The 12,122-nt window shown below is 43.8% G+C and overlaps 1 protein-coding gene across 2 annotated transcripts in view; it reads right to left on the bottom strand.

Moving 5' to 3' along the window:
- The window catches only part of LOC124798242 (asparagine synthetase [glutamine-hydrolyzing]), a 227,438-nt gene that overhangs the window by 162,569 nt on the left and 52,747 nt on the right, over nt 1-12,122 (bottom strand). For both annotated transcript variants that reach the window (XR_007016927.1, XM_047261559.1), the window contains exon 5: nt 1,711-1,887. Coding sequence is in view for 1 of the 2 variants with exons in the window: in XM_047261559.1 (XP_047117515.1) it covers nt 1,711-1,887 (177 nt within the window). In the remaining variant the exon portion in view is untranslated. The remainder of the gene's footprint in view (nt 1-1,710; nt 1,888-12,122) is intronic.

Here is a 12,122-nt window from a genome sequence, read left to right on the forward strand (position 1 = left end):
GCATCCTCTTCCACGAGCTGTTGCAACCGCGCCGAAAATTCAAAGCGTTTGACTTCGTCATCGGTTGTCAGGGCTTGTAGCAATTGTAAATGGTAAGGCTTCTGCTTTAGCCTTTTCTGTAAGATTTTCCAAACCGTCGGCTGTGGTACGTTTAGCTCCCTGCTTGCTTTATTCGTCGACTTCCGCGGGCTACGCGTGAAACTTGCCCACACGCGTTCAACCGTTTCTTTGCTCACTGCAGGCCAACCCGTTGATTTCCCCTTACAGAGGCATCCAGAAGCTTTAAACTGCGCATACCATCGCCGAATGGAGTTAGCAGTTGGTGGATCTTTGTTGAACTTCGTCCTGAAGTGTCGTTGCACTGTTATGACTGACTGATGTGAGTGCATTTCAAGCACGACATACGCTTTCTCGGCCCCTGTCGCCATTTTGTCTCACTGCGCTCTCGAGCGCTCTGGCGGCAGAAACCTGAAGTGCGGCTTCAGCCGAACAAAACTTTATGAGTTTTTCTACGTATCTGTAGTGTGTCGTGACCATATGTCAATGAATGGAGCTACAGTGAATTTATGAAATCGCTTCAATCATTTGTAATAGCCCTGTATATTTTGCCCTTGGTTATTGCATATATTTTGATTTTTGATTTGAGGCTACAAATTTTAGGCCTTCTTTTACAGTGCACATCATCTTGTTTTGCATTCTTAATTTCATCCTTTCTTTACAACACAAGCCAATAATTTATCAGAACAATTTAAGGTTAAAAAATTGTCATTGGTCACATTTACATCTGATCTCTTATTTATCCGAGTCAGAAAATCTTCTTGTCCTGTCTTATTCTCAATGCCCTTTTACTTTTCACATAGCTCACGAGAATGAATACTGCACTCCCAAATTTGCAGTAGAAAGTACATGAAAGAAGTTGTATGCACGAAACTAGCATTGGTTTCACAGTTTAGTTCATTTTTGCACTTCGTGTTTGTGGCTACTGAACATCACTTTTGTACACTTTTCCAAAAGGTTCAAACTATCATGCAGAAATTATAGATCGTTCATTTCAATTTTTTCTTCTAGTAGTTTTGTAATATCCAATGTCAGGGCATTGGTTACACACTAAAAACTAGTTATGCATGAATTCAGATTGGTAATTTCATCCCAGTTATCACACATTGTCCTTTTTACAATAAAATTCACATTTTGCAGAAACACATACCAAAATTTTACCCTAGCCACCATCTTCCTGTAGTTTTCTATTCAGAGTTTAGAATAAAGGAGGATAAAATGAGTATTAAAGAAACTTTTATCACAGGTAACTATTTTTATTACTCTCTCTCTCTAACATGAGTATAGCTGTAAAAGTTTTGAGAAAATAATGTTAAATTCTGGCTTTTCCAGAAAATCGTCTTCACATCTTTTCAAAAGAACTTCACCTCCCAAATCACCTTTTGAACACTATAACTGACCTCCTTGCAATAGTTGATAAAGAAGATTTAGTAAGCAAACACTTCTATTCATGAGAATTATGATATTTTTCAGTTTTTGGACCAGAAAGAAATGGGAGACCAAAAAAAGTTTTTTTCAAAACTCTCAAGAGCGAATGTTGTGTGTCTTTTAGCTGTTCCCCAAACTTTAAAGTAGTTTGGCTTCTATACCCATTTTTTTGCTGTAATATAAAATAATGAGGCAATCACCTTTTCAAAATTAACAATTACTTACCATCATATGGCACAAATGGTTTTGCTGCCGGTTTGCTTCCAATATTGTAGTACTTTTCTGACTGCAAAAGAGTAGTTGTTCCATCATCTCTGATCTGGTAGGCTTCTACCACTCCAGGTGGAAATGGTTCCAACTTCCATGCAGTTCCTTCAAGATCACAAGCCATATCCATAAGTCCTGTAAGAATTCCAACATCACTTAAGTGGAACTGTTAAATATGAATGTTTTCTGTTTTTAGGAAGGTACATTGCTGAATTAACCTTTCTTAGTTTAGATCACAACATCTGCAGTAGCACAGTCTCACTTTTCTCCCATAGCTTGAAAAATAATAGTGTAAGAGTCTTTATTTCAAATGAAAAATTCAGAGCTGCATATCTATGAGCAAGATGTTACAGGACAGCAGGATAAGTCAAATTGAGTCACTGTGTATAAGATGGTACCACGATTAAATGGTGGATTGCCATTCTAAAGATGTTGTATTAAAAGATCATATAAATTATCTTTCCATTCCATGATCTCCAAAAATAGCTTCAGGCAAATGCTTCACAATTCCTTGCACAACATCACCATTAATTCCTTGTCACTGTAATACCTGCACATTATCTTCAATCCTTGAAGCACTGTAGTCATGTTAATCCACATGAGTGGTAAAACATGATTTAGTAAAAGTTTTTTAATCTCAAAGCATCCATACATTTTCAGTATTTTATGTTAGAAATTCTGCCAGCCTTGGTCAGGAAGAAACTGAGGCAAATGTTGCAAACAGTCTTATAAATTCCAGATTTTTCATGGCTACAGCTGTGTGTTATGTAAAGTAGCACACTGTAACTGTGCAGAAATTTATCTGAAAGACTGTCTCACAGAATTGTTTTCAGTTTGGTATGAAATTATTCCAGAAAAGGAACTACATAAATGTTTTCCTTTCTTTTAGTTATTGTATATTTAATTTACTGGAGGTGGTCCTTTAGCTTGAATTTTGCTATAAACAAGGTCGACTGTATGTGGACAACACCAGAATTCTAGTCAGAGCTGTCTTCTTGTGAATACGTGTGTGTGTGTGTGTGGGGGGGGGGGGGGGGATGGGGGGGGGGCACCTTTACAGTGAGTAGCAGTCTATTCTTTTCCTAGTATTGTTGATATTCCAACCTGGAGTTTCCACTGTTTGATATAATCTGATCTAATAAGACGGTTTATATTGGATTCTGTGGCTGGTTTTGTTATAATAATATCTAAAAGAGAATTATTATTGCAGTGTGCAGTACTATTCTTTCATGTTTGAAAAGTTGATTAATGGGACAGCTGGTAAGATCCCTTCAAAAAGAACAATGTTGATTTCCTTTGCAATTCTTTCCTACCTGAGCTTGTTCTCTCTCTGTCTTTGATCTCAGCACCCTTAGGATCTTAAACCCTAATCTTCGCTTCTTCCTTCCTTCTTTCACCAGCGAGTTGTATTAAAATAACAAATATTGTGTAAATATAATTTATAATTCTCAATAATAAAATCTGTATGTTCACAGAAAGTTTGCTGATAACATCATTATTTGAAGAAACTCATTTGTAACCAGAGCCCATATTAAAATGTAAAATCTGGTTAAAAAGTTTGATAGGTTCCTCATCCAATCCACAGGAAGTGAATTGCTCGAAAATGCAGGAAGCTTAAATACGTTTTATTTAAATTAATATGCACTTTTCACTGATAAAAATCTCAGCTTTTAGACCCATTTACTTACATCTGGGCATAAATGCAGCAATCTGAAAAGTGACTCTTTACATGGGGTTCTTTTGATGTGACTGATGGCTGTGATCAGGACAGTGCATCTGACATTTACAGCAGCCGCATTAATTAGTTAAAGCTCTGGCTCATAGCTGTACATGAAAAAAATGTGCTTTCAGATTTTCTTGTTGTAAGAACTTGATGTGTTGGTAAATGTGCCAACACCTTGTAGATAGATGCGGCCTAAATGCACGCTATCTAAGGCAGACGGGCGTGAATTCTGGAACAGGATAAGTAGTGAATTCTCATAAGAAAAGTATGCAGCTCCTCGAATACTTATCTTATATTCTTTGATGAATACAGCATTCTTGATGAGACATTTCATATGATAACTTTCAAACTATGTAAGGCTAATGGCGCCTTGCTAGGTCGTAGCCATGGACTTAGCTGAAGGCTATTCTAGCTGTCTCTCGGCAAATGAGAGAAAGGCTTCGTCAGTATAGTCGCTAGCAAAGTCGTCGTACAACTGGGCGAGTGCTAGTCCGTATCTCGAGACCTGCCTCTTGGTGGCGCTCGGTCTGCGATCACACAGTGGCGACACGCAGGTCCGACATGTACTAAATGGACCGCGGCCGATTTAAGCTACCACCTAGCAAGTGTGGTGTCTGGCGGTGACACCACATTCCTCCCCCGCAAATCGGCGAACGGTCGTGTTATAAGGCTTCCGCCCGCCGTGGGGAGGACCCCATGTTGATGTATGCGATGAGGTGGGGAGCCTAACAACAGGCGAGGCTGTGCCACCTGCACCCGGCCATTCGGTCCGAGGGGATCAAGGAAACGCCTGAAAACCTAGTCCAGGGTGCACGTCAACATGCGGTGTATGCACCCGTAAAGATACAGGAGGGGCCGAAGGGTCGACCTCCATTGCGTCGGGGTACCCGACGCGCGAAGACGTCATGTGGTCCGGAGCGGGTAAGAGTTCCCTGGCGGAGGACAGCTGGTCACGGGAAGCAAACGGCGGCGCGTGACCCAGGGAGGCGCTTGGCGTCTGCAGCGAAGCGTCGAATGCGGGCGGCGCCGGCGGGAGAACAGGCTGCGGCGGCTGCGGCGGCGCGTCGCCATGGAGCAAAATGGAAGGCATCGTCGGTAACACCTGGGGATGAGGCGAGCCAGTAGATGGGGAGGAATGTGGTGTCACCACCAGACACCACACGTGCTAGGTGGTAGCTTAAATTGGCCGCGGTCCATTTAGTACATGTCGGACCTGCGTGTCGCCACTGTGTGATCGCAGACCGAGCGCCACCACAAGGCAGGTCTCGAGATACGGGATAGCACTCGCCCCAGTTCTACGACGACTTTGCTAGCGACTACACTGACGAAGCCTTTCTCTCATTTGCTGAGAGACAGTTAGAATAGCCTTCAGCCAAGTCCATGGCTACGACCTAGCAAGGCACCATTAACCGTATCTGAAGATAGTCTTATTTGTATTATCAAGAGCGATGTACCACAAGGATAGAATAAAGTTAAGTATTCGAGGAGCTGCATACTTTTCTTATGAGAATTCACTACTTATCCTGTTCCAGAATTCACGCCCGTCTGCGTTAGATAGCGTGCATTTAGGCCGCCTCTATCTACAAGGTGTTGGCACATTTACCAACACATCATTGGCGACGAGGGAAAGGGTCTTGTTCTTTCTAATTGCGTACATTTACTTGTGTTATGGCTTCGCCAGATGTACTGTCCGAATTTTATCGCTTGCAGAATCAGCAGACGCAGGCGTTATTGGATGCCCTTGGACAGCTCGTCCAGGGTCAACGTGCCATTCAAACCGATGCGGCAGCGCCGCTTCACCGCTACCGCAGCCACACCATGCAGTTGCACCGCCTTTTAGACCCTACGACCCTGACGTGGAATCGTGGACCGAGTGGTCCCGCCAGTTTTGATTCCATCTCGCCGCCTACAGAATTCAAGGTAATGAGCGGCAGCCGTTTTTGCTTTCGTGTGTAGGCGTGTCCACCTATCGTGTGATAGTGAAATTATTTCCCCGCCGCGACGTAGCAACTCTGTCCTACGAGGAAATTTTGTCGGCATTGGACGCCTATTTCAAAGAAACAGTTAATGTAGTTACAAAGAGGTATACGTTCTTTCGTACAAAACGTACGGCCGGTCAAACTAATCGGGAGTGGGTTGCAACTTTGCAAGGCCTTACTAGGGATTGTGCGTTTGAATCAGACTGTGCCTTCCGACAGTGTTTCTAGTCTATGTGAAGAATTTGCAGACATTTTTGCACCGGGCCTTGGTTGTGCTAAGAACTATGAAGCACATTTGGAACTGAAAGTAAACGCGCAAACGAAATTTTTCAGGGCGCGCAATGTTCCCCACGCATTGCATGTTGCGGTCGCAAGAACATTACACGATTTAGCATCACAGGGTGTGAGTGAATGTGCGCAATGCCTCTTCCATTTCAGCTCCGCTTCATCGCTTCCGCCGTACAGGTGTTACGTTTCTCTGGACGACGGAATGCGAACGCGCCTTTCGCCAGTTGAAATCGGCGTTGCTTTCTAATACTTGCCTTACGCCATTCGATCCCCAGAAACCTCTTTTGTTGATGGTAGATGCATCGGAATTCGGGATCGGTGCTGTGCTTGCGCACAAAGTTGGCTCGCATGATCGCCCTATTGCCTTTGCGTCAAAATTGCTCTTGTCTGCGCAAAGAAATTATTCACAGATAGAGAAAGAAGCTTTGGCTCTCGTGTTTGGTGTTACTAAGTTCCATGATTTCTTGTATGGTCGTCACTTTACCATCATCACAGACCACAAACCTTTGACGTCGCTTTTTCATCCGAACAAGCCTGTACCTCCGCGTACAGCGCAGAAATTCATTCGCTGGTCTATTTTCCTCTCGCAGTACCGCTACGATATCTTGTATCGGTCCACTGCTAAGCACGGAAACGCCGATGCGTTGTCCCGTTTGCCTGTTGCTGAGGATAAAGCATTCGATTCTTCCGAACTTGCTTGCATGTTCATTGATGCGGAAACCGATGAAATGGTCGAATCGTTTCCGATTGATTTTCGTCGAGTAGCTACAGCCACAGCTGCTGACCCTGTCCTTGCTACCGTTTTGCGTTTTGTTGCTACGCAATGGCCTTTGTCAAAGTCTCGGATCGAGGATCCGTTGGTTCGCCAATTTTTTGCTCACAAGGAGAGACTTTTTGTTCGACGTGGTGTTTTGTTGTTGCGTTCTGATAATGATCAGTCCAGAGTCGTGGTCCCACGTTCATTACAGTCCTCTGTATTATGGCTTCTTCACCAAGGACATTGGGGTATCGTGCGAATGAAACAACTTGCTCGTCAGCACTGTACTTGGTTCGGAATCGATGCTGCGATTACGAATATGTGTTCTTCTTGCATGGCGTGTGCCGAACAACAATCCGCACCGCCGCGGAAAGTCTTTGCATGGCCAAAAGCCACTTCCCCTTGGCAACGCTTGCACATCGATTTTGCTGGTCCATTCTGGAATGCTCGACGGTTGGTTCTGGTAGATGCCTTCAGTAATTTTCCTTTTGTTGTCCGGATGTCTTCCACGACGTCCTCTGCCACCATCCAAGCGTTGTCTGCTATCTTTTGCATTGAAGGTCTTCCGCAGACTATTGTTTCCGACAATGGCACGCAATTCATGTCCGCAGAATTTCAGTCATTCTGCCAGGCCAATGGTATTCAACATCTGACATCCGCGCCGTTTTCGCCTCAGTCAAACGGTGCCGCTGAACGATTGGTCCGGACTTTCAAGTCACAGATGTTGAAGTTGAAAGAGTCACATTCTCGGGAGGATGCATTGTTGCTCTTTTTGTCTTCGTATCACTCTCAGCCCCGAGATGGTCGCTCGCCGGCTGAGTTGCTCCACGGTCGTCCTCATCGAACCTTGATGTCTTTGCTGCATCCGCCGCATCAGGTTCCTGTGCAGCGGCAGACTCCTGCTTTTGCTCCAGGCGACGTTGTATTTTATCGCAACTATCGAGGTTCACGGCGTTGGCTCGCAGGGCGCATTCTTCGCTGCCTCGGCCGCGCTATGTATCTGGTTTTGGGGGCCTCTGGTGAGGTGCGTCGGCATCTCAATCAGCTGCGCCTCTGTCGTCGCACGGGTTCTGCCGCTCCCCGTCTGCTTTCAGAGACGGTGCCGTCCGGTCAGCGCCCTGGGGACCCATCTACTGGCTCGCCTCAGCCCCAGGTGTTACCGACGATGCCTTCCCTTTTGCCCCATGGCGACGCGCCGCCGCTGCCGCCTGTTTTCCCGCCGGCGACGCCCGCAGTGGACGCTTCGCTGCAACCGCCAAGCGCCTCCCTGCGTCACGCGCCGCCGATCGCTTCCCGTGACCAGCTGTCTTCCGACATGGAACTCTTGCCCACTCCGGACCAGCTGTCGTCTTCGCCCGTCGACTGCCCCGCCCCGATGGAGGTCGAATCTTCGGCCCCTCCTGTCTCTTTACGGGCACATACACCGCATGTTGGCGTGCACCCTGGACTAGGTTTTCAGGCGTTTCCTAGCTCCCCTCGGACCAAATGGCCGGGTGCGGGTGGCACAGCCTCGCCTGTTGTTAGGCTCCCCACCTCTTCGCATACGTCAACATGGGGTCCTCCCCACGGCGGGCGGAAGCCTTATAACACGACCGTTCGCCGATTAGCGGGGGAGAAATGTGGTGTCACCGCCAGACACCACACTTGCTAGGTGGTAGCTTAAATCGTCCGCGGTCCATTTAGTACATGTCGGACCCGCGTGTCGCCACTGTGTGATCACAGACCGAGCGCCACCACAAGGCAGGTCTCGAGATACGGGATAGCACTCACCCCAGTTGTACGACGACTTTGCTAGCGACTACATTGACAAAGCCTTTCTCTCATTTGCCGAGAGACAGTTAGAATAGCCTTCAGCTAAGTCCATGGCTACGACCTAGCAAGGCGCCATTAACCGTATCTGAAGATAGTCTTATTTGTATTATCAAGAGCGATGTACCACAAGGATAGAATAAAGTTAAGTATTCGAGGAGCTGCATACTTTTCTTATTAGCATTCACTCCTTATCCTGTTCCAGAATTCACGCCCGTCTGCGTTAGATAGCGTGCATTTAGGCCGCCTCTATCTACAAGGTGTTGGCACATTTACCAACACATCAGAACTTATGTATTATTTCATGCTATTTACTACTCTTTCCTAACCACAACACAAATATTAAGCCTGACCACTCTTTGGCATACAACACTGCTAATATATTGCATTAATAAACTATTTGCAAAGTAGCATGTATAATAAAAAATATTATGGAATATTTATCTCACCTAGAGGATGATTTTCTGTCCTATGATCTTGCTACATGAATGTAGATGCAAAGAAATCATTTCTGCTTCCTTTTAATGGTGGCATTTATTATGGAAAGTAAATAGCCAATACACAGAAAATCAACCAAAAATGTGACAATATCAAGTTAACAACACCGGGAAGCCAAAACTGAGAATAAATCAATAATGAGTGAAAACAGTGAGGAAACTAAGACAATATTCAACCTGAAATAAGAATGAACTTGAATGAAACAAAAGTCACAACCACCATCATATTTATAATCATTTAACAATGGAGATATTTCATCCTTCATTTAGTTTTAAATTTACAATTAGATGTATTACGCAGAAACAACTTTTTAGCGGATAGTGACAACTGAGTCTACAATTTTTGTTAAATTCTTTTTAAGTGGCTCGAAACAGCATATCCAGACACTACGGGATGATGATGGCATTGAAACAGAGGATGACACGCGTAAAGCTGAAATACTAAACACCTTTTTCCAAAGCTGTTTCACAGAGGGAGACCGCACTGCAGTTCCTTCTCTAAATCCTCGCACAAACAAAAAAATGGCTGACATCGAAATAAGTGTCCAAGGAATAGAAAAGCAACTGGAATCACTCAATAGAGGAAAGTCCACTGGACCTGACGGGATACCAATTCGATTCTACACAGAGTACGCGAAAGAACTTGCCCCCCTTCTAACAGCCGTGTACCGCAAGTCTCTAGAGGAACGGAGGGTTCCAAATGATTGGAAAAGAGCACAGATAGTCCCAGTCTTCAAGAAGGGTCGTCGAGCAGATGCGCAAAACTATAGACCTATATCTCTTACGTCGATCTCTTGTAGAATTTTAGAACATGTTTTTTGCTCGCGTATCATGTCATTTCTGGAAACCCAGAATCTACTATGTAGGAATCAACATGGATTCCGGAAACAGCGATCGTGTGAGACCCAACTCGCCTTATTTGTTCATGAGACCCAGAAAATATTAGATACAGGCTCCCAGGTAGATGCTATTTTTCTTGACTTCCGGAAGGCGTTCGATACAGTTCCGCACTGTCGCCTGATAAACAAAGTAAGAGCCTACGGAATATCAGACCAGCTGTGTGGCTGGATTGAAGAGTTTTTAGCAAACAGAACACAGCATGTTGTTATCAATGGAGAGACGTCTACAGACGTTAAAGTAACCTCTGGCGTGCCACAGGGGAGTGTTATGGGACCATTGCTTTTCACAAAATATATAAATGACTTAGTAGATAGTGTCGGAAGTTCCATGCGGCTTTTCGCGGATGATGCTGTAGTATACAGAGAAGTTGCTGCATTAGAAAATTGTAGCGAAATACAGGAAGATCTGCAGCGGATAGGCACTTGGTGCAGGGAGTGGCAACTGACCCTTAACATAGACAAATGTAATGTATTGCGAATACATAGAAAGAAGGATCCTTTATTGTATGATTATATGATAGCGGAACAAACACTGGTAGCAGTTACTTCTGTAAAATATCTGGGAGTATGCGTACGGAACGATTTGAAGTGGAATGATCATATAAAATTAATTGTTGGTAAGGCGGGTACCAGGTTGAGATTCATTGGGAGAGTGCTTAGAAAATGTAGTCCATCAACAAAGGAGGTGGCTTACAAAACACTCGTTCGACCTATACTTGAGTATTGCTCATCAGTGTGGGATCCGTACCAGGTCGGGTTGACGAAGGAGATAGAAAAGATCCAAAGAAGAGCGGCGCGTTTCGTCACCGGGTTATTTGGTAACCGTGATAGCGTTACGGAGATGTTTAATAAACTCAAGTGGCAGACTCTGCAAGAGAGGCGCTCTGCATCGCGGTGTAGCTTGCTGTCCAGGTTTCGAGAGGGTGCGTTTCTGGATGAGGTATCGAATATATTGCTTCCCCCTACTTATACCTCCCGAGGAGATCACGAATGTAAAATTAGAGAGATTAGAGCGCGCACGGAGGCTTTCAGACAGTCGTTCTTCCCGCGAACCATACGCGACTGGAACAGGAAAGGGAGGTAATGACAGTGGCACGTAAAGTGCCCTCCGCCACACACCGTTGGGTGGCTTGCGGAGTATCAATGTAGATGTAGATGTAGATGTAGATGTAGATGTATGTCTTCCTACTATAGATCTGCAAGATTTTACATGTAACTTATTTGTTACTCATCTTTTATAGCATTTCATAATTATTTTTAAAATCTGATGAATGCCATCATTTACACAGCACTTAACTGTCACATGTCATCATTTTTAACACTATTTTATTTTGATTAACATACTTTTATGTAACAAAAAGAGTCATCACATGATATAAAACAATAAAATATTCATCATCCTCATATCATTTTTCTTAATTGTAAATTAAGTAAGGATCAAACAAGCTACTCAAATTATTGATCAAAGCTGTTAATCACCTGTAAAAGATGGTAAACTATTGCCAAAACTTTTAAAATAGGTCGACTGGTTTCTCTACTAATCAACTTGACCAGAAGATATCCTATGGTATCGAAGACTGTTACATTATACTGTGTAATAGAGCAAAGCAACAGCAATTTCTGGGGTTAGTGTTTCAGTCAATCATCTACTGTTATATGAATGAAATAAAACCACCATTTTTAATGTCACATGGTCCAATAATAATGCAGTGTTTCTCATTTGATTTAGAAGTATATTCTACAATTATTAGTGTTGTAACAGCTTTGTTATGTAATAACTTATAATTACTGAGCATAGTCATTCTGATAGTTAGGTGTAGGTTAAGCATATGCACTTGGTTCATGGTATCATATATCATATCATACCACATCAGTGTTACATACTTTGCGTGTGATGCCTTTTGGAGCATGGATAAAATGTATCTTACACTCTGGTAAAGTTTTTTTTCATTTGGAGAAATGTCAACTTCAGTCTCAGTTTCGAAGTAAATGCAATTAATTGAAGGGACTGAGGCAGTTGAAACTCCATCACTTTTACACTGAGGTGACAAAGGTTATGGGATAGCAATATGCACATATACAGATGGCAGTAGTATCACCCACACAAGGTATAAAATCGCATTTCATTGGTGGAGTTATCATTTGTATTCGGGTGATTCATGTGAAAAGGTTGCCAATGTGATCATGGTCGCATGATGGGAATTAACAGACTTAAATGCAGAATGGTAGTTGGTGCTAGATGCATGGGACATTCCAATTGGAAATCATTAGGGCATTCACTATTCTGAGACCCACAGCATCAAGATTGTGCCAAGAATACCAAATTTCAGGCATCACCTCTCATGATGGACAATGCAGAGGCTGATAGCCTTCACTCAATGACTGAGAGCAGCATTGTCTGCATAGAGTTGTCAATGC

This window comes from Schistocerca piceifrons, chromosome 5 (assembly GCF_021461385.2).
Source record: "Schistocerca piceifrons isolate TAMUIC-IGC-003096 chromosome 5, iqSchPice1.1, whole genome shotgun sequence".
Lineage (NCBI taxonomy): Eukaryota > Metazoa > Arthropoda > Insecta > Orthoptera > Acrididae > Schistocerca > Schistocerca piceifrons.